Source organism: Mastigoproctus giganteus, chromosome 9 (assembly GCF_048544385.1).
Source record: "Mastigoproctus giganteus isolate SK-2022 chromosome 9, ASM4854438v1, whole genome shotgun sequence".
In the NCBI taxonomy this organism is placed as follows: domain Eukaryota; kingdom Metazoa; phylum Arthropoda; class Arachnida; order Uropygi; family Thelyphonidae; genus Mastigoproctus; species Mastigoproctus giganteus.
Genome location: NC_143583.1, coordinates 188,833,745 through 188,857,367, shown reverse-complemented (window position 1 = coordinate 188,857,367; position 23,623 = coordinate 188,833,745). Strand labels below are relative to the sequence as shown.

Genomic DNA, 23,623 nt, shown 5'->3' with positions numbered 1-23,623 from the left:
CTCTATATCCCTGCTGCCAGCAACATGGTGACCAGTGTAGGTCTGAAAAACAAACGATACAGATAAATAATACTGATAACTTGCAAAATTCCAGTTAAGTACTCAAAAGTTCCTCACCTAGGGAGTCCACTGTAGTTTATAAATCACTGGATACACTTTTCCTGAAATAAAAGCACTAAGAACACAATTTAATCCAAAAATCGTGGAGCGATGTTCAGTGTGGCAGTAACAGCGGCAGCCATATTGGCATTTTAATGGGACAGTGTATGTACGTACACGTTAGTCTTGCAAATAGTAATAGTATTCATTGTATAGTGCAAGGAAGACACAGGCTTTTGCTGCACTAGCCAAAAAAAAAAGAAAAAAAAAGTAGATAAGAAAATGCAAATTATGTGCTTTCCTCTTCACATAGGTAACTATCCAGTTGACCTTTGAATTTATTCTTTGAATTTATTCGGGAAATTTGTTCCAGCAATCAACAACTTGCTGGCTAAAAGAAAACTTCCCACAATCTAGTCCAAACCTCTTCCCTGTCATTTGAATTTATGGCTCCTAGTTCTGAAATTCTTCGTAACAGTGAAAATTATTTTCCCATTTATTCGTTTTACTAACCCCTCTCAGAGCCTTATAAACCCCAATCGGGTTACCTCTGAAGTTCCTAGTTGCCAAGCTCTATAGCCCACATAATTAGTCTTTCCTCATATGGTCACCCTTTAGCTGATATCACCAACTGAATTGCCCATCGTCGGACCCTTTCAAGAGGGATTTTTTTTTTTTTTTTTTTTTTCAGATGAGGTCTTCATACTTCAACACAGTATTCTAAATGTAATCTTAGAATTGCCTTATAATAGTCATACAGGGCTAAACTGGGGTTTCATATTATTGATTTTGCTAAAGACCATCTTACATTCAAGAAAATTGAAAAATATATGCTACTCTTCATCACAAAAAAATTAAAGGGGTGACAGACATGCTCTCTAACAGAGAAATATCAGAACGTACAGTGTAAAAGGATTTTTCTAGGAGATTACTTGTAAGCAAAATTTTCATTTTCATTATCCAGCAGTTTAAGTTAAATTAGGTCACTAATTATAAAAGCTAAAACCAACAGCGTGAGATTTTCTTTATCAGATCTCCACTCATTAAATAATTCGAGTACAGTCAGTCCTCGTATAACACATGTTTACATTACACGAATTCAATCATACACGATTATAAATAGGGAAGCGATATCGTATATAACATGACCGAATTCGCTTAACATGATTCGCCTTTGCATTTACAAGAAGTGGCAGTTGAATGCTGAATCACCCCAACTGAACACAACACGTTAGGAATGAAGAGAAGATTCTGAAAATGTATTTATGTTTTTATATCAGTGAAGGGGAAACACATTTCACCATAATAACATAAAAACCCACACAATTCAAGCTATCGGTATTATTATTAACAAATGAAATTAGATCGAGTTTACTATCAGTAACAGATACCACTAGCAGAAACGTAATTGGAAATTGCTTTTATTGTTTTATGGTAGTAACCTACAGAAATGTGCTTTAGTAAAATGTGAGCTAGTGAGGTATTAATAGTGTTTCTCTGCCTTTATAGTGTTGTTTATTCAGTTGCTATACGAGCGCAGCTTTGTTTGTGTGTATCAAGCGTGCCTCTTCATTTTGTAATTGTGCTCTATTCCCTAAAAATGAGTAAAATACTTAAAAGATGTGAAAAGGAAGCATCCTGGTGAAGACACTACAGATTCAGTGACAAAAAAGAAAAGCAATATGGATAGACAGGCAGACTGGGTCAAAAATTATTACCCGGAAAAATTTGTAGCAGCCTCATACTAGCGTTTATGGCCTAAATCACACCGGCCTCCAGCACACCGGGGTTTCCCCAGTAAGGCTTATGGCCAGTCCGCCTCTGTCGATAGAGAAAAAATATGAAATTGTGAAACACTGAGCGAAAGGAAGACCATGTGATATTGCGCATGCTACAGGCCTAAATGAGGTAACGCTGAGAATTAGAAAGAATGCAGAGAAAATAAAAACAACTTTCATAGCAGGAACAACTCAAAGTGTAACAAAATCCATTAGATCAAGACACAAAGAATTGGAAGAGATGGAACATCTGTTTGAATAGAAGATCAAACAAAGAACAAGTTTGTTACGATAAAAGAAGCAAAAGCATTAGCAATATTTTATTATGTAATAGTAGTAATAAAATACATAAGTATTTTATTATGCTTATTTATTGTGTTTGGTAATGTTTTGGTTACAAATGTGTGTTCAATCTTGGGTAGTGGGCGCAACTAACCCTATTTTTCCCCTAGGCGCAACTAACCCTATTTTTCCCCTTGCATAGTTTCTAGGAACACAACTATCATGCTATATGAGGACTGACTGTACTTATAATTACATTTGTATTATGATGGTGGTGGTAGAGATAAACTGATTTAAAATACTGGGAAATAGTATGGCACAACTCAATGACACAAAAGACAATTGCTAAAAGGTATAATCTCTTAAAATGCATCATAAATGCATCATCATCATACACTAGATTAAAAATCTATCAAAAAAGGAATATAAAAAAAAAAAAAAAAAATTTTGATTTATAATTTTTTCTTACTACATCAGTTCATTATGACAATAGCTCTTAAAACTGCACTTCTTTAATGACATAATTTAATAGCAATGTTTTTTTTAAAATAAATTAGCTTCAATCCATTAAAGAACCCAGCAAATGAATTCCTCCCTACAGCTTAATATAAGGATACAGTTAACATCACAAAGTTTAGTCAAGCTAATTTAGAGAAATAATGTATTGCACCTACCAGTAATTTTGTGCAGAGAAAATAAAGTTAAAATATAATTTTATGAATTAACAGGCAGAACTTTCTGTACAGACAGCACCTTAAAATCCACTTTCACTATTGTGCAAAGCCTAACCTAAAAGGCTAACAAAAAGTGTGCACACATTACTGTATAAATAACACTGTCTATATACACATAGATATAGTAAAACCTTGATATTTTCAGGAATAAGTTAATGGAAATTGCTCCAAATATTAAGACCACAGCATCATGGAAAAAAACAGGGATAAGATGAAGCTATCCTACGGAAATAAAGATCATAATCATTAAGAATTAACATGAATTTTTTTTTATATATATATATGAAAACCCTAAACATGAATGGTATTGGAACCAGTGTTGAATCCAGAATGCACTGGGGAGGAGAATGTAAACTTCAGGGGTACACGTAGTTTATGTATATATTTTTTATTATTATTTAATATTTACAAAAGCTCCAGTTACAGTATTACAGGAAACTGCAAATCTGCAAATTGTTTTTACTGTTTTATGGTCTTGACTCCTAGAAATCTGCTTCAGAAAAATATCACAAAGGCGTTCAAAGTTGATTCTTATAACCGAACATACAATTCTAATAAACAATGAAAGTGTAGAGCATTTTAATGATTTGAACTGGTTTCGTGAACTGCTTTCTCACTTGATGAAATGCCCACAGGAACTCCACTGAAAGTATTCCATCCCAACAGCTCTATCTGCATGACTATGAGTGATATTTGTAAAAGGTGGCAAGGATAAAAGAATCAAAGACTGTAAATTGCTGTGACCAGCTAAATTTTTCTCATTTCAGTTTGCACATTTTCTTCATTTTTCTTTGTTTCAATTTTCCATACGTGTACATAACTTTATTATTTCTTTGTCCTTTGAAGTGCATTCATCAACGTAACCTGGAAACAGATGTTCCCACCACAAACTACATATAGTACAGATACATATATAATAAAATGATTATAAAACGTACTGTTTGTAGGCTGCAACCAAGTTGTCTTGTTTGCAGTATACAAACGAAAAATTAACAAGTAGACTCTTGCTGTGAAAAAAAACAAAGGGAACCAAAACCATAAAGCAAAACTGTTGACGATTGAAATAGTGGTTGCATTAGGCTCCTCTCTCTCTCTCTGCCCAGACATTGTTTAGCCCACGCACTGAAAGCCGTGGGATACTCTCTAATTACAAACAGCATCCATCACTGAGGAACCAATTCAGGAGAAACCTATTCACAGCCTGCGATCCAGTCGTTGTCTTGCTTGTGATATACAAACAAAGAATTAGTTGCAAGTAGACCGTTTGCTTGAAACACTATCAAGAGATGATTTGTGTGAAAATAAAGGGAATCTGAAAACCATAAAACAAAAATACCAACACTAGAAATAGTGGCTTTTAGTTACAATCTGTGCAGCCAGAAATATTGCCCATTTAATTATTTTGAAAATTTTTTTTCTTTTGAATTTTAGTGATTTATTTTTGCCATGTACCACCTAAAACCTTCCATGTACTACTGGTGGTGTGAGTACCACACTTTGGGAAACACCACTTCAGTTGATGTGATTTTTTATGTTGTTTATTTGACATAAAATTTATTGAATTTGTGTTTTATAATTACAACATTGTGTAAACTAATAATATAGCCCCTAAAGATAGCAGTAAGAAGAAAATTTCATTTAAAATTAAACAAAAAATATGGCAAAAATTTCAACGCCGGAGGGCTTGGAATGAATATTAAAATAAAAATTATTTTTCGCCAGGGAGGGAATTTTATTCTATCGGAGGTGCAACTCGCTCCCGGTGACTGTAGATGGAATGTTGTGTGCTATCATCATAAAAACATGACTGGATAAGATTTCCAGTTAATGTGTTATTAATATACAAGATAAAAAAAAAAAATGGGGAATAAAGAACCAAATCTTATGGAGCACCTGTATTAGTTAAGAAATTAGAAGACAGAGAACTATCTACCATCACCTATGGTGAACATAAAAATAGAAAACTGGACACTCAACTGCAAAAAACAGTTGAAAATCTAGATGGGAGATTGGCCAAAAGCCAAACACAACTAAAAGTCTTAAAAATGTCAAGAGCAACTGCTTGAGTTTCACCAAGCTGTTCCATCAGCTTTGTCCAAAGCTGAATAATATAAGCCAGTATATCACTAATGGATTGACACTGATGGAATCCACAGTGGTGATTATCAGTCAGATGGAAGGTTAAGACATCTTAAGAGCTGGCAGTTGATGAATTTCTCCTAGCTGCATTACCGTATTATTACATTGGAAAGAGTAGAGATAAGCACAATGGAAGAATAAGAAGGGAATGAAGAATTTATCATCCTGTTTTTAGAAAAAGGCTGGATATGAACAAATTTCCATGCAGAAGGAAAAACACCAGTGGAACAAGAAAATGTAAAAAATGAAAAAAAAAACAGGAGCTAGAGATCAGGAGCACTATGATGTAAGCACACTAATCTGTAATGGTATATAGGGACACCTGCAATATATACAGGCCAAAACTTTAACATCGAAGTACACAAGTAATTCTCCATCTCCTTTGCTGTATGCTGTAAAAATTTGGGTAACTTCAGTGCAAGTTCTGGCTTCTAAAATAGGCAAATTGGAAGCACAGGCATCCTAGTTCAACATCCAATAGCTGCCCATTGGGATACAGAAGCTCCCTGCATGGATTTGGTGACTTTCATCAGTATTAAACTCCTGGTAGGAATAAAATCTTCGCCCTCATACTGAGAAACCTGCTGTTGGATGATTCCAACTATAGCCTTACTACAGTGATGCAGTCATATGTATCTTCATTTATCTCATAGATTCTTTTTTCATTAAATACTACTACTATGTTGTTGTTGTTTTGTTTTTAGGAGCATTAGCAACTAAGGCCATATTGCTCCGGGGATATGCGGTCGTCATTCCCTGACCTTGCCACATCCTCTGTATTTGGTGGTCACGGGCTCAAACCCCGGTCTAATCAAGAAGCATGTGTTACGCACTGTTGCTCCTGCCCACCTGGCTATGGAGGCACCACTATGTCCAAGCTCTGTTTGCGGATCTAGATAAATATGCAACTGATCACACCTACAAACATCTGATTCTAAAAGGTGGCTGGACAACAACAACAAATCAAAATTAGTGCTTACATTAGTGATGTCCACATCCCCTGACAGCTTGGCTAATCTCCCAACCTAGAATACAATCTCAAATTTGAGAGAGAGAGAGAGAGAGAGAGAGAGAGAGAGAGAGAGAGAGAGAGAGAGAGAGAGAGAGAGAGAAGCTATTAATTAGAACTTCTTTATATCTTTACTGATTTTTGTTAATTGTGACAGTTATTGCACTGAGAATTGTGTTATATCAATGCCATTAAATATTTAAATATAAATTAAAATTCATTTTTATTTTATTCATACAGCTATATTACTTCTATTTACTTAGTGATTTTGCTACTCCTCACTCATTTGGAGATGTATGGATTTGAAATTCCCATCAGACTAGAGGAATTCTTAAAAGTACTTCTTCAATCATGGCTGTGGTTAACCTGATTTCAAGTGAAGGGAGTAGCTCACATAACATGCAAACCAGCCCATAAACACATATTTGTAAGAACATAATACATAGCACAATTAACACACGTGGCATTTATACCTAAGCGACACACCTGTGTCAGCTATGTTAATCCTTGGCTTAACTGGCCCTGAAGGGTGAATAGCTGCTCTTACTCCATATAATGATGCAACAGACACTGATCTCTCTCTCTCTCTCTCTCTCTCTCTCTCTCTCTCTCTCTCTCTCCCCCCCCCCCGAGACTTCTTTTATCTTCCTCTCTCTTATAGGCTTTAGGAAAGTCCAATGCAGAACTAGTTTTGTAATAACAAATTTTAACAGTAATGTTCTTTAATTACCAATTAAAATCATAACTAGATTCTTTTGTGACTGGTACAAAAAACTTTTATACTCTTGTCTCCCATATATAAACATTATAAATTAACAATGAATAAATAAATAATGAAATAGTGTAAAATGTATGTCTTTCACTCATTTTGTGGTATTTCAAAGTTAAAAGGTAATAATAAATAATGTTATTTTTAAATCCTTTATTACTGCATCCCTGGTTTTAATATATCAGAAGCAAGTGCTCCTTTATTTAAGATTTCTTTATTTACAAGTGCCTCCTATGTAAAATTTGCATTTCATGGATTACTGTATGAAGACTACCTAATATTAACCTGAAAGTTTTAATTCATCATGCTCACCTGTAGTACAACTGTAATGTTAATTTACAAGTTTCACTTATTTTAAGAAATTCTGTAGTTATCTAAAACTGAAATAAATTCAGTTTACCTTCTTTAGAACCAACACTATTGAAATAGCCAGCAGAAAATCCTCCAGTGAAAGCACCATGAAACCGAATTCTTCCTTTCTCATCTCGCACTCGCTGATCATGATGAGGTTTTTTAAAAGGAATCTCATCTGGTAAAAATTAAAAAATAAAATAAAATGTGTACACTCACACACGTATGCTATTTATTTAATACACATGGTTTTATATATTTATATATATAATATGCATTATGTATTTCAATATACAGTATATTATACAGTAAAATCCTGTTAACATAAACTATTGGGCACTGCCTCTTTCTGTACATAGCTATGGGCAAACTGGTTTGCTGCTGGATGCACTGAGCTATGTAAAGAAAGAGGCTATATGCCTGATGAGTACAATAACTCTATAAAGTTTTCATAGCTTGAGGCTTTCCCCCCCCCTTATATTTGACTACATACAGGTGAAACCAGTTATAATATGATGCTCGTTTTTCACAATTCAAACTTCATATGTACTATCAATTTTGCTCATCTCTTTTTTTTTGCGTGATAATTGCAATATTACATCTAAGAAAAATCATGCAAAGAATAATTGATGGAAATAATATGCAATTACATTGTTTCAATCTTTTACTGATGCACTATATATTAAATACTAGTAAAGTATTTTAAAAACCAACATTCAGTTGTTAAATATACATCAACACGATAAACATACACCTTTTGTCACAAAAACAAATCAATACTCATAAAAACTGCTTTTCCACGTGGTTGTATTGACTGTTACATTCATGTTTTGAAATTAACTAACAGTCGAAAATTCAGGAGAAAAAGGAAAACATAATGCACTCAGTGCTCTTCAGTGTTTGTAGACATTAGCGAACAAACTTTTTTACATTTCAGTCGTTACTTTCAAGTCTTTCATTTTTTAAAAAAACTTTGTTGAGGGTTAACCATTTCATCATCTCTTTGTTTCTTTTTAACAATTTCAACGAGGCATTTTAACTGTAAAATTGAAAGGGCATCTAACTTTTCTATTTCAAGAAATTTAAGTCCAGTTTGCAAACCAGTGAGTGCCTCCACGATCTTAGGCAGTGGCTCTGGCTCCTCCATCTTTGGTTGCATCTGGTTCATGACTCTTGCCAGTAACGTTTTCGATTATTTCCAAGTCAGTCATGTGCTCATATGTAGAACATTGTCCCCATCTACCCAGACTTTGCATTCTATTGCAGTCCCTCTTTCTCTATCAATGAATCGTACCAGTACTTGCTCAACATTGGCCATATCATCTTCTGTCAGGCCCTTACCTTTCCACAGATGGAAATTTGTTCCAGCAATCAACTACACGGTGGCTAAAGGCAAATTTCCGCACATCTATTCTACAACTGTCTTTCCTCAATTTGAGTTTATGCTCCCTCAGGTTTGTAATCTGAGCAAGAGGAAGAATCCCATCAGCATTGAGCCTGCTCAATCCATTCAAGGCCTTATACATCTCAATCAGATCATCTCGCAGGTGCCTAGTCTCCAGACATTGCAATTTTTGTAAGAGTACCCCCCTTTGTTCCCCTCACCAGTCTTGTTGCCCTTCTCTGTACTCATTCTAGCAACTCTACATCCTTCCTAAAATGAGGCCTCCAGACCTCATATTGTTCTGACATTTCTGATACATTAATCTTCCAATTTTAGAAGATCCAATTAATGAACTGTTGTTGTCACAAACAAAAACTTTAACACCAGAAATATAATTTACAAACTCAAAGTTTAATATCACAAGCTTTTGTTCGGCTTTAGCAACTCCACAAATGAAATCATCACCATTTGAAAGTAAAATGAATAAGAACTGAATACTTTCAACATTTATAAATTTAAAAATATAGTACTATATATAGTAGGAGCCCTCTTATGACTTGATTGAGACTGGTACCTGGTCACTTAATCAAAAAAGTCTGTTAAAGCAGGGAATCGTAAAAAAAAAGTATACACATGTACCTTAAGAATATGTACCATATATATCTAATTCACTTGCATAAAATCATTAATTTTCATCTGTTTGGATGATGAAATATAATGTTTTTTAGCACAGTCCCTCCATTCTTTTTTTTTAATAATCATCACATCACTGACTCTTGAATCAGGCTGTTGTTCATTATAAAGGAAATCTGTATCTGTGGTGTTTTTGGACTACCATAAGAAATTTTTGGCCCTGGATTTGATTCAATCTCTTCTACTTCATATTTAGATCCAGCTGTTCTTGCCAAAAAGTCATCACTGATTTTGCTGGAAAACATTGTTGAATCCATTTTTGTTATGTCTTCTTCCTGTAAAGCTTTGGGGAACCTTCAATTTGCCTGAAATCAGTTAATAAGCTATGTATGTTCTTCTTTTAGTTCACGCCTTTCATTAGCATTGTCAACCTCATGCCAAAGTTTTCTCCAAGATTTAGTAAATGCTGAACTTGGAATATTTTTCCCAAGCTACTGCTATATTGTAAAATATCTTTGATATTGACGATTTTTAAAAACTTTATAAGACCTATATCATGTCTTCAATAGAAGACATGTTCATGTCGTCTATTTTTTTTTTCTAAACCAAACTCAAAAACTTCTGCTTATGTTGTCACTTGACACATTCTAGGACCCTTTTGATCTATAGACTGGATCAAGGATGTTACATTTGCTGGTAAAAACATGGCCTTTATGTCCCCCTTCTTTAAGTTCCTCACAAAAGGGATGTGGAAGAGTGTTATCCAAAAAGAGAATAGTTTATTCCAGTATTCTCTTTTAAGTTTATTTTTTTCAAGAGTTTTTTTTACAAAAGATACAAATCCATGAGGGAAAAAAAAAAAAAAAAAAACATTTTAAGAATGCAAATGATCAAACTATCCCACAATTTTTGTCAATAGTACTAAACTGGTAAAAATGATGAACAATTTATATTTTTAAAAGTGCTAAAATGAAAAAAAGGATTAGTGGATTTGACAACACAAATCTAGAATTAGATTAGTGGATTTACCAATAACAAAAAAGTAACAATTTGTGAATTCTAGTTGCATTACTACAAACAGCTACTGTGACACACATACCTCTCCCTCTCTCTCTCTCTCTAGATTTTTTGTATCCTGGTGCTGCAGGTTCTGTTTTCAGGCACATAACATATATGTGTAATGTGCTTATTATCTTCAACCCTGTTCCTCTGTCTGTCGATCCATCTCTGTCCCCCACGTAATAATTTGACTCTTAATGGATTGATTTTCATAAATATTTTATATTTGGCTGTTTTAAAAAAAGTTGGGCCTTCCAAAATTTTATTAAAATTGGATCAATAGAAATCCAGCAATTATTTTTTTATATATGTTATAGAGTATCATAGAGGTTATCTATACAGGGTGTTTCAGTTAAACGTTTCAGAACTTCTAAGAGGGGTAAGGTACATCCTGACAACTCGAAATCATATAGCAATGTGGGGTCGGAAATGCTTTCCTGAAGCAGTATTGTACACAGAAGTCGTCGTGCGACGTCGTGCAGCACAGATTCGATTTTCGGTCAATAAATGGGCCGGTATTATGGGAGATCACCTCATCGGATCTTACCTGTTACCGTGTCGTCTAACCGGACCTATCTACTTGATCAAGTATTGCTACAACTTTTGAGAGATGAACAGATTTCTGCATCGACGCAACAGACAATGTGGTTCCAACACGATGGAGCCCCTGCCCATTATAGCGGAGATGTTCGTAACTACCTGGATGTCACATTTGGTCAACAGTGGATCGGACGTGGTGGTCCCGTGCGTTGGCCTGCTCGGTCACCCGACCTATCATGTCTTGATTTTTATTTCTGGAGTCATATGAAATCGCTAGTTTATGACACCCCTGTTGACAATGCTGAGGAGCTGGTTGCAAGAATCGCAGTAGCTGCCGAAGAAATTCGAAATTCGCCTGGAGTATTCCAGAATGTTCGGATGTCCATGCGTCGGAGATGTGAGGCGTGCATTGTAGCGCGTGGAAGAAACTTCGAACACTTACTTTAATCCATGTACCTTTTGCTTCTTTTCATGTATTATTAAAACGATTTCTCACTTACAGTCTCTTTTCTTTATGGTGCTTCTGTGAACAACACCGCTTCAGGAAAGCATTTCCGACCCCACATTGCTATATGATTTCGAGTTGTCAGGATGTACCCTACCCCTCTTAGAAGTTCTGAAACGTTTAACTGAAACACCCTGTATACCATATATTGTAGTATTGTAGCTGAATAAATAAACAGTTCATGCATAAAAGTACTGTAATTGCTTTTTCACTCGTTTTTTTTTTTTTTTTTTTTTTTAATAAATCAAATATTATTAGTATTTGCAAATGTGCCTGAAATGTAGCACACTGCATATATCAACTAACTTGTTTAACTTTTTTGGCATTTTTTTTAGGTAACATCTTATAATTTTAGACCTGTTTCATCCATTGTAGAATTGTGCTCTAATCAATTTCTCTGTTGATATGGGATCTTAAACCTGCTATAGATTTGTGAACAGCAGGCTGATCAGTAGATAGTCTCTGGCTTCCGACACTCAATACAGGTATAAAGTCTGAGCAATATGTCACTTCTGCAAAGCTTTTTTTGCCCCACCAATCTTTCAATGCAAAACCAAGGCCTTTTCTTGGATGCTGCTTTCATGTCCATAATCTCTAATTTTAGTTCTTTAATGTGAAACAAGAACCTACACAACTCTTGTGAAACAACCTGAGTGCAAAATCCTTCTATTTTCCCCCCTCCCATCTTTTATGGTTGTCTCATCTGCAAAAAGATTCAGCAGCTGCTATTTATTTATTTTATTATTTTTTATTTAGAGACTTGCCTTTGTTGATCATCTAACTTAGTTTTCACAAAAACAATAATCTTTCTTTTCTTGCCATATTTAATTAATTTATATAATATTTAATTAAATTACTTATGGTAATTACAAAACAAATAATTTTACTGGTACAATTACTGTTTAGACCAAATACACAACTGACCTCTTTGGAAGCATCCAATTCAGAAGGCAGACGTGGGCTAATATACTAGCTGATACTAGCTGCAAGCATACTGAACCAGTGTAATACTGTTATGTGCCATGGGAATCACAAAGTATGTTTTAAAGATGAAAAGGAGAGCACTGGTTAATCTAGTGAGCCATGGATGCCTACTGTATATGTATATAATATATATACAGGGTAATCAAAGCCTGACAAAAATTTAAAAACTGATTAGAACTATGTTGCATAGGAATGCAATTTTTACAATAACTGTACAAGTTATGGGATATTTTATGGAATAAAAATATAATTTAGTTACGAATATTGGTGGAAAAAAACAGTGATACATAAACTGACAATAACGAGATATATGGTCATAACAAATTCACAGTAGCAACTGTTCACCGTGTCCACTACCCCTGTTCACTATGTGCTAAATATAGGAATAGCATTATTACACTCATGAAGGAAATAACATATCTGTTGAAAATGTTGCATCTTTCAATAATTGCAAAATTGTTGGATTACCTCTGTACACAAGACTTCAAGTAGCCCCATAACCAAAACTCGGCTGGTAAAGGTCTGGAATTTTGGGGCCATTCATGTGTGGAACATCTGCATAATGAGTAATGGTTTTACTGAACACACAACGTAAAGGATAGCACCATCATGCACAAATATTATGGTATTCACTGCATTCCTTTTTGGAAGACTAAGTATGATAGTATGGTGTAAAAGGTATTAAAGGTATATTGCCAACCATGCAAGTTTTAAAATACAATGTTCTTCAAGTAAATTTCTCCAATGCTAGATTTTGGATGAAACCTTGATAATCTGATCAATACTGCTCATTGTCTTATTGACCACTGATTGCCACAATTACTATATCCAATGTATAATATATGGCATTAAGTAAAATGCTATACGAAAAATGCTAAACTATTTCTGGCAAGCATCTTTCCATTACATCTTTGAATTATAATTCAAAGTATAAGGAAATTATAACAATACAACTTACGGGGATATTTTATGGAATGAAAATGTGATTTAGTTACAAATGTTGGTGGAAGGAGATGGTGATTTACAGCAAAACTGTTCAAATTTACAGCAGAAATGTGTCACAACATACTAGCATAGGCATGTTGCGGTATACTGAGTACAGGCATGGCATAATCAAACTCACGGGGAAAAAAAACAAATCTAATGGAATCACTGTATCTTCTCCGCATATGGAATCATTCAATGATGACAGACATGTTGGATTACTTCCATATACAAGTCTTGAGGTAGCGCCCCCCCCCCCCCCCCTGCAATAACTAAAAATCAGCTAGTGACAAATCTGGGATGTAGAGTCATTCAGGTGGACAAAATCTGTATAATAAGGAATAGTTTTACCGGCACACAATACAAGGCAGAGTACAATCTTACATGAATATTATAGCATACAATAAATTTTAATTTCCTTTAAGGGATTATCAATAAAGATTATCAATTTAGCAATGACAATAAAGAAAGAATTATTGTATAATTTCTTTACAGTGTGTGTAAAAAAATGCTAATTTACCTATGAACTACAGTGTATGGTCACTTTATTTGATATTAGGTGCACCTACTTAATATCAAATAAATCCATCCACCCTTTGGCCATGAGAAAATCCTTGATTTATTGTGACATGGGCTCAATGAGGTATTGAAAACATGCCATTAGGGCACTGGTTCATGTAGACTCAACTACTTCCTACAGTTGTTGCAAATGGCTATAAAATTTCTGCAAATGCACCATACTGTAAGGCCAGAACTGTACAGAACTAATTCTGTACAATTCTGTGGTTAACATGGTGAATGGGTCAGAAGAACCCATTCACCAAATGTTGTTCCACTGGTGTCAAGAAGACCTAATGTGCACCACAAAAAGAACTGCTCCCCATATCAATACACTGCCACTACCATCCTGCATTGTTGACCTAAATAACTCAATTAAGTTTTTTAAGCTTTTTTTTTTTTAATCTGGGACTGAACTTACTATATGAATGTGTATTTATCCTGATGGTAACGTATGGTGCAGCAATTTGGTTTGAGCATGTAAAGTCAAAAAGGATTTGCTAGGAAGCTCAGTTCCATTCAAAGAGTAATGCTCCTTAGGATGTGCATGGCATGCAATGTGTCAGCTGCAGCTCTGCAGGTAGTGACTGGCAAACTGCCTATTGATCTGCATTTTGTGTATTAGCTTACTCCATACGCTGTGGCATTCCCAAATCTTTTCTGAATATAGAGATGGACATCTTGGCAGATCTCAAGAAGGAAAATGCAAGATTCTGAGATACTAGAATTTTTTCCCAGATATAAGAAATGCAGCCTCAATAAAGTTTAAATAGTTTGCACCAAACTTACAATCTATGTTCTTACTGACTGGTCATGGTTTAATTAATGCCAAGTTACATGATTTAGAAATCACTGAATGATCTAGTTGCTATTGTGGCAAAAGGGAATCATGGGATCATATTATATACAAATGTGAGAAGTAGTATAGTGATCTAAAAGTTGAATTGGTATCTCAGGTGAGTAATCTCAATCTTATGGCAGAAGGCTGCAAGACAATTCTACTTGATAAACAGAACTTCTTGGCTTTCCAGGCCTTTACAACTGCTATATTTGTTAAGGTTCTGTAAGTCTTGGATTGGTAATGTGGTATGGTGTACCTAGAGTGTATGGTGTACCTGGATTACCTAGAGTTCTGTGCAACTGTTCTGAATGGCTTTGCTTTGGTGGAGGCATGAGTCGGCTATATCCACTGCAACTCCAGCTCCTTGTGCTGGCAGTTCTGTTCTCAGCAGCTCCTTGTGCTGGCAGTTCTGTCCTCAGCAGCTCCTTGTGCTGCTGGCTTTCCTAAATGGAGTTCCTGGTACTGACAAACTGAGCAGATGTTGCTCTTTGTGATGAAGTTTGGACCTTCTCTGATATTTAATTATATTTATTTTATTTAATTTGATTTGTATTTCATATGTATCTGTTTTGGGCATGGCAATCTTTTCCTCCATGTACTTGGGCAAACAGGAGAGGGAGTATATTAGAGTACTGCTAAGTTATGTGTAAGTGACAGCGAGGTTGCCATAGATTGACTGGGACCACTTTAATTAATAAATTTTTAAAAAAAGTGTATCTGTAGGATCATATCTTGTCATGCACTTTCCCCAATCTCTATGTGATGACTATTTTTTTCTCATTTTAATTTATTACTGATTACAGGAGGCTAATTACTAGTAAACCTAATAGATGACACAAATGAATGCCCCAGTCTATATTTTTTTGTTATTATTGAAATGTAACAAAGGCTAATAAGTGAATGTTCCTTGATGGGTCTCAATGTTATAATGGAGAGAGAAAAATGTAAAGGACCTCTGCACAGTGTACCTATCATGTATGCAAACAGGCAAAGCACTGGTTCACAATGAAGAACCTAGCAAGTAGTGTAAGTAAAGATAAAATAGAAGAATGACTGAAAGACAAGAAAGAAACACAATAAGGAATGGAATAAATTTTATAAATCATAATTAATTTCTGTTTTGATATGGTGGGAATTCCACTACACATACAGCAATTAAAAATTTATTTTGTGTAAAAAAAATAAAAATTATGATCCTAAATTAACTCTTTAGTACCCTTCAAAGCAACTGCAAAGATTGAATCAACAGTAGTAAATTCCATTTAAAATCAACTGCAGACAGTGTCACAGATAAAATTCCCCAAGCAGATGTCCACTGTGTCTTTGTCTTCACTCTTCGAACTTCTTGTATATGGGCTATGTATATTACACAGGCTGTATATTATATTGTATATTATATATGGCAAGCTAGGACTTACTACCTGGGAGTCTAAAATGCAGATGGATTGTTTGTTTGTTATTTGGTTTTTAGGAGCATTAGCAACTAAGGCCATATTGCTCCGGGATATGCGGTGGTCATTCCCTGATCTTTCCGCATCTTCCGTATTTGGTGGTGACGGGTTCGAACCCCAGTCTAATCAAGAAGCATGTGCTACGCACTGCTGCTCCTTCCCACCTGGCCAAGGAGGTGCCTAACACAGATGGAACTGATATTCAGTGACAGTTGAGTCAAATGGACTGAATTTCAGCAGAGTCCAGTCATTCGGTGAATCTTCTGAACCTTTACAATGGTGGGACTGTTAGTAACCATGGGTATAACCCCACGTGTAAGTCCTCAAATATGACAACTGGTATACTGGAGGTGACTACCCAGGTGTGAACAGGAGAGTTTGTAAGCAAGGGTCAAAGTGTGACAAACACCACAAAGAGGAATACCACCCCTCTATTACCAGACAATACTAGGTGATAAATAACTCTCATTAACGGGTGCAATACCAGCACTACTGGCTGGAGGGCTGAAGTGGTGAAACTTGTGTTGACTCCAAAATAAAGCTCTTGCACCCCCATCTCTTCCATCATGTAGTATGATTAATAACTTTTAAGATTATGATGGGCATCATGGTGAATTCTAACCTTTCTTACATTTCAAGGGAACAGCTCTAAAACAGTGATCGCAGGCTGTCCACAAGATAGTCCATCGAAATTAATGGTAACTCTCTAGAAAGCAAATGGATCAACTAGTGTATAACCTTGTCTCTACTATTGGAGGGAGTCTGAGTAGTGTATGCAGGGGCATTATCAAAGCCACGTAATGTCAAGAAGCTAGATATATTCTTGCTGTGTGTGCACCATCTCCAAACATTTTCCTTCATTAACTTCATACAACATTCCCCTCACACCTTTTCTTTATTACTGAATATATCATGAATAGTCAAAAGAATAGAACAAACTTATCTGCAAAAAGATCTAAACCTCACAAACACCTCATTTATTTCACAAATATATATGGTCTTGGTTTCATTCTCAGTGATGTCCAGTTCCACTTACAGTCTTCCAAGCCTGACTTACTTTTTCAGACAGAATCCAAATATTGGTTGATTCAACCACTGTTCAAGATAAGTTGTCCTACTTATACACTGTATGATTCCTTTTGCTTCAAAGGTGGTAACTGTGCATATGTCCACCCTTATATTCCCTGTCAGAACCTTTGGAACCTCCTCTTTATGATCTCCTCTAGCTTAAAATCTCTATATCCCATTCTGTCAAATTCATCTGTTGCCCTTATGGATCTCCAAATTCCACTAATCACTTGGAACTCACTGACATCCTCTCTTTGAAATGACTTTCTCCAGTCCAACTTTCCTAACAGTGATGTAATTTTCCTTGGTGATTTTAATTTTCCTTGGTGATTTTAATGTTCACAACTCCAGTTGCCTTCGGTTTTCTAGCCACGCAGATCCAGCTGCGTCAAGATGCTGAGGCAATTACTAATCACCTCACACAGACTGTTCATTTACTTACTAGAATACCAGACATTCCTAACCACCCAGCCAACACCTGATTTTTTTCTCAAGAACAACCCTCAAAGTACATGGTAATGGTGAGTGGTCCTCTAGGAACCCCATATCACAACTCAATAGTCTCTTCTCAAATGGGGCCTTTCCTCTTGTGGCCATTTTCAGTCTCATGTTGTCTGCATTACAAAATTGCAAAATGGATGATATGCAAGATTTTCATTCTTCTTTTCCTTGGTTGGATTACTGTTTTAAAGCTTCTGACATCGATGTTTGCTCAGATCATGTCAGTGAAATTATTCTTGTATGAATGAAATCCTTTATTCCACCCACCTTAAAATCTCATCCTTTATCTAAACCTTAGTTTTCCAATAAACGTGTTAAGGCTGTTCAAAATAAAACAATATTACATATCGCAACTGGCTTGCATCCAAATATCCAGGTTCATTTTCTGCTATACAAAAGCTTGCAACAATTGTAAAGCAGCTATTAATCAGTCCAAAATAGATTTTGAACAGGCTAAGAGTAGAAAACTTGCTTTGTGTCCAAAAAGTTGAGCATTCAGATGTCTTGCCAAAGCTACTGGCCGCAACTTTGGCTCATCTGTACTCCCGCCTCTTAAAACCTGATGGTTCATTTGCTATTTCAGCTAAAGATAAAACCAACCTGCAAACATCCTACTTTTCTTCTAATTCTTGTATCTCTCCTATTCTTTTGTTAAAAGAATGTCAGAAGAATTTCGAGCAATCTTGATGCCAATAAAACTTTAAGTCTTTATACTATTTCTCCCCCTTTTGCTTCTGAGCTTATTGTTCTGGGTTGCCTTTTTACACGTTCTTATTGCACTGGTATTCTTCTGTCTGTTTGGAAATTTGCTCATATCAAGCCAGTTCCTAAAAAAAGGGTGACAAAATACACCCCTAAACAATTATCGTTTCATTGCACTTCCTTCTACTCTTTCTAAAATAATGGAAAATTCCATTAACTGCAACTCCTATATTATCTTGAAACCTTCCATCTGATAAATGATCACCAATACAGATTCTATTGGGTGTGAATTCACTTGTGATATACTGGCTTATATCTATGAACAAATTCAATGTAAAAGTTTAGTGAAACAAGCAGTTTCTCTTCATATTTCAAAGGCTTTTGATCATGTTTGGGAAAAAAGTCTTCTATATATATGCATCCATCTTATGGATTGCCAACTATTTTTTGTAATTGGGTATCCAGTTTTCTCTTTAACTGCTCACTGCAGGTGATACTAGATAGTTCTCTGTCTTCTAGGTTCTCCACTAATGATGGTTTCCCCAAGGTTTCAGGTCTTTCTACCACTCTTTTCCGCTTGTATATTAACGATCTTTTTCCATCGATTGGAAATTCTATCCATAGTTTTGCTGATGACAGCAAATTGCATTCCACTTTCCAGTTTCAGAAACCTTGCCCTGCACAAACAGCTTCAAATTCTCGAATATCCACTACCAATTCTACAATGGGGCAAAGATAGCTTAGTTAATTTCAATCCTTCCAAAATTCAGTCCTGTATTATATCTCGCAACAAGGATTCTTCTGCTCATCTGTCCAGAAATCTGTGTTTCTACACATATGAGCTATTAGGGATTTCCTAAATTGTATTGAATGGTTGGCTGGGCCACTGTACTACATCGCTGCTGTGTTGTGAGATGAGACACACAACACTCACCATGGGCCTCGACCACACGTTGCTGTCCTGTGTGACTTTTAGTTGGTTGTTTATCCACTGCTGAGCCAGTACGGTAGACTCTTCACACCAAAGAATGGAGCACTTAACCATGCTGGCTATTTTCAAGATACTAACATCGTTTCCCCACAATCATTCCATGTTCAAAGTTGGAAAATTTTCTATGACAACCCATTCTTCCTCACAGACACCCAAAAACTAGTTGCCAGGTTCATGGCTACAATCTTATGTCAGCTATTATCAACACTGAGCCTTCATGGAATGGCATCACAAACCAGGTCATTCCTACACAAGGCTATGTCACTAATGCAAAACCAATGCTGGGTATATATATATAATAAATTGTAAATATGTTAGTATTAATTCATGTTTTCCCACCTTACGCAAGTATCTTTAATTCAAGCCTAAGATTTGTTTTATACTCAGCATATAAGTCAACTTTAAAATTTTAAATGATTTTTAGTGCTTCAAAGGTTAACTTATACTTTGGAATATATATAAACTGTTTTTATTAGTTTTTTTTCCATATGTAACATTAGATTATCAGGTGTGCTGATATTTTTTATTATGTAATTTGAATCATATTACTCCACTATTGATATTTTTATAAATTATGACATTCAAGTCTATAAGGTATTTGTTTTCTAGATTTAAAAATTTTTTTTTTTGCCTTCCTTTAGCAATCCTTTTATAATTTCCAAATAAAATTTTAATTTTCTCTTGGATAAGAAAATGAGAAATTTTATCACTTTGCTTAAGCCCTCATTTAGTTTATCTTTTTTTTGCACTAGAGTGGTATACATCCTTTTCATCTCTTTCACATTGTTACCACTTTATTGATGTAAAGGGAAAAAAAAAAACACCTTAAGGACATTACACATATGTTGATAAACAATTCCATTCATCCCGCTGCCCACTCCAGTTCACAAAAGTCCCTTTTTTTAATCTTGTCCCACTTTCATGCTTAACAATCCCACATTAGCACTAGTAGAGGCATATGATGCAAGAAAGCAAGCTTATGCAGCATCAGCCAAAAAAAAAAAAAGCTCCCATTTCACCCCTCCATTCATTCCAAATACCTGTCCAGCTCAGCCTTAAATTTATTTAGGTTATCAACTTCCACAACAAAAGATGAAGTCTGTTCCACCAATCAACCACCCGCTGGCTAAAGGCAAACTTCCGCATATCTATCCGACAACTGTCTTTCCTCAATTTGAATTTATGCCCTCTCAGGTGATTATTCTGAGCAAGAGGAAGAATCCCATCAGCATTGAGCATGCTCAAATCATTCAAGGCTTTATACATTACAGACATTACACATATGTTGATTAACAATTCCATTTCATGTATACTGACCATTTGTCTTGTTGCCCACTCCAGTTCATAAAAGTCAATTTTTTAAAATTTTGCTCCACTTTCATGCTTAACAATCCCACATTAGCATACGTAGAGACATAACATGTAATGATGTTAGGAAAGCAGAATTAATTTGTTTTTGGTACTTGGGACTCAAGTTCAAATTATTACCAATCAGTGGAGTTGTTTCTATATCCTATATGGTAAAACTATATTCTATCTCAATGAGAAAGTAAATTATCTATTTGACTACCCAGGCACATTACATTGTTTAGTAATGTTTATTCTTGATTCTTCTGTTTTAGATAGATAATTTTAGTGTATTATATATTTCAGAATGGAACAACAAAATCACATCAATTTATATGAGATGGGTGGGTGAATTTCTGCATATTTATGTTGGTGTTCTCCAGCAAGGCAGTGGTGTTATGGTTTTGGGGCTGTTTTCATGGCATGCCCCGAGTCCTCTGATCACTCAATCAATTGCTCGATAGGCACACCTTTCCATCATAGCCAAATGCACCCCTTCATGATGATAGTGTGTCCAGACAACTCTGATGTCTATCTAAAAGACAATACTCCATGCTACATGACCAGTAGGTTGCTAACTGGTTTCATGAACATGACAATGAAATCTCCATCCTCTCATGGCTGCCCAACTTACCTGATCTCAACCCAACTAAGAATGTTTTGGACTTACCATAAAAGCATATTCAATACTATGACCATTGACCTGACAATATGCAGGCACTACTGGACACAATGTATAATGCATGGGTAACACTACTGCAGGACACCCTGCAACACCTTGTGGCATCCATGCCAAGATGTGTATGGGCTGTATTATGGGAAAAAGGTGGCTGCTCAAAGTATTAGGTAGATGTTGCAAATGCAAAGCCAACTCAATGTATATATATTTCTCACAAATATATAATTGTTGCTCACCTTTTAAAACCAAAGAATCATCCATCTTCTTCTTCACACATTGTTTACAGGTTCACTTCTTCGAAAATTAGATTTTCGGGACTGTCAATTTTAACAGCAAATTCACTACTAAATTAAAGCTTGTTTACAGAGAAGTTAATTAGCAGTGCAATGCCAAATGAGCAATGGCTCAGTTACATAATCAATGCCTCTAAAGTATACACAACTTCAATGAGCAATGTCATCTCACCTATGCCTCTAGATTTGGTTTCATGACCTGCTAGGTAGAGGAATACTGTATATGCTTATTGCGTTCTTTAGTTTACTGCACAGTGTAATAAAATATAAACTTTTAAAACAAAGAGCAGAAATAACTGAATTAAAAAGTAGACAGTGATTCTTAATGTGCATTTGTTTTGCATCTTTCGATGATACGAAGTATATGGCAACTATATATGGAAATATATATTTCCATATACAGTGTATACCGCTTATTGTGATCACAGATAATGTCATCATTCATGTAACATTATTACTTTTTTGCCTTATCACAGTTTATGCATGTGCAGTGAAAATGATTATGTAACACCCTGATTTGTTCTTCAGCTCCAATATATTCCATGTCTAGTTACTGCTGTTGCTTCGTAATTTATAGTACTTGATTTCATGGTGTTGTTACTCCATGAAAGAAAATATTTTATCTGTACTCCTACTAATCTGACTGTTTTTCAGTAGTGATTTCTTTATTTGTTTTTAATAGTTTGAATGGATTTCCAGAAACATTATGACAGTTTCATTTTTATTATCAAAGAAACAGTGGACAGTCAAATCAAATCAAAACTACAGGGAAAATTAATAGAGGTCTAGGCTGTTCATTTTCCATTATGTCATAGAACAATCCTCAATGTTACATAAAGTGCCCGTTATTTTTAATAATGTTGAATTGTGTGTGTGTGTGTGTGTGTGTGTGTGTTTACACACACACACACACACACAATGCAACATGCTGCTGCAGAAAACAATCATCCAATAAATCCAAATGGGTGCTGCTCTTCATGGACTAATGTTATTAGTGGAGTCGCACAGGGTTTGGTGTTGGGTCCACTGTTGTTTTGTATATTTATCAATGATATTGATGAAGGTTTTTTTTTTTTTTTTTTTTATAAACCCCAAACACAAAAGGTATCAAAACCTATAGTACTTAGTACCGTGCACGGGTTGAAGGAAGTATGGGGGAGAGGGATGCCGGAAGCTTTGCTCTAGAGACTAAACATGGGTTTCACCACTTCAATATCAGGCTTAGTATCAAAGTTTGCAGATGATACAAAGGTTGGCAGGGTTGTTAATGACAGTAATGGCAGTGTGTTACTGCAACAGGATCTAGAAAATTTGGGCAGATGGGCTGAGAAGTGGCAACTGAAGTTTAACATTGACAAATGCAAAGTACTGCATATGGGTAGAAGTAACCCCAAAGAAACGTACCAACTGTGTGGTACTACACTTAAGGTGGTAGAAAATGAAAAAGACCTGGGAGTAATTGTGCAGTCAGATATGAAGTTTTCTGAGCAATGCAGACAGGCTGCCAGGGCAGGTCATGGGGGTGTTGTCAATGATATACAGGAATTTTGTTAGCAGGGAAAAGGAGATGATTGTCCCTCTGTATAAGGCAATGGTCAGGCCACGCCTTGAGTACTGCATGCAGGTCTGGAGGCCTCATTTTAGGAAGCATGTAGATTTGCTTGAGCGTGTACAGAGAAGGGCAACAAGATTGGTGAGGGGAATGAAGGGATCCTCTTACCAGGAGAGGCTTAAGTTCTGCAAATTGCAGCAGCTGTGGCCTGACGTAGCCGAGTGGTCAGGAGCGAGAGTGCATAACACGCATTCCTTGAGTGACCGGGGTTCAAGCCCGTGCCTACTAAATACAATAAATATTTGTATTGATGATTTATTGTAAACTCTACTGACTTGGTTGTCATGCAGGAGTATAAACAGAAAATTTATTTATTTATTTATCTGCGAG

General features: G+C 35.6%; 1 protein-coding gene across 2 annotated transcripts in view; it reads right to left on the bottom strand.

Moving 5' to 3' along the window:
- LOC150080960 (G patch domain-containing protein 1) overlaps positions 1-23,623 on the bottom strand; it is a 242,313-nt gene that overhangs the window by 203,627 nt on the left and 15,063 nt on the right. For both annotated transcript variants that reach the window (XM_090381880.1, XM_090381879.1), the window contains exon 2: positions 7,211-7,339. In XM_090381880.1, coding sequence (XP_090238006.1) covers positions 7,211-7,339 — 129 coding nt within the window. The remainder of the gene's footprint in view (positions 1-7,210; positions 7,340-23,623) is intronic.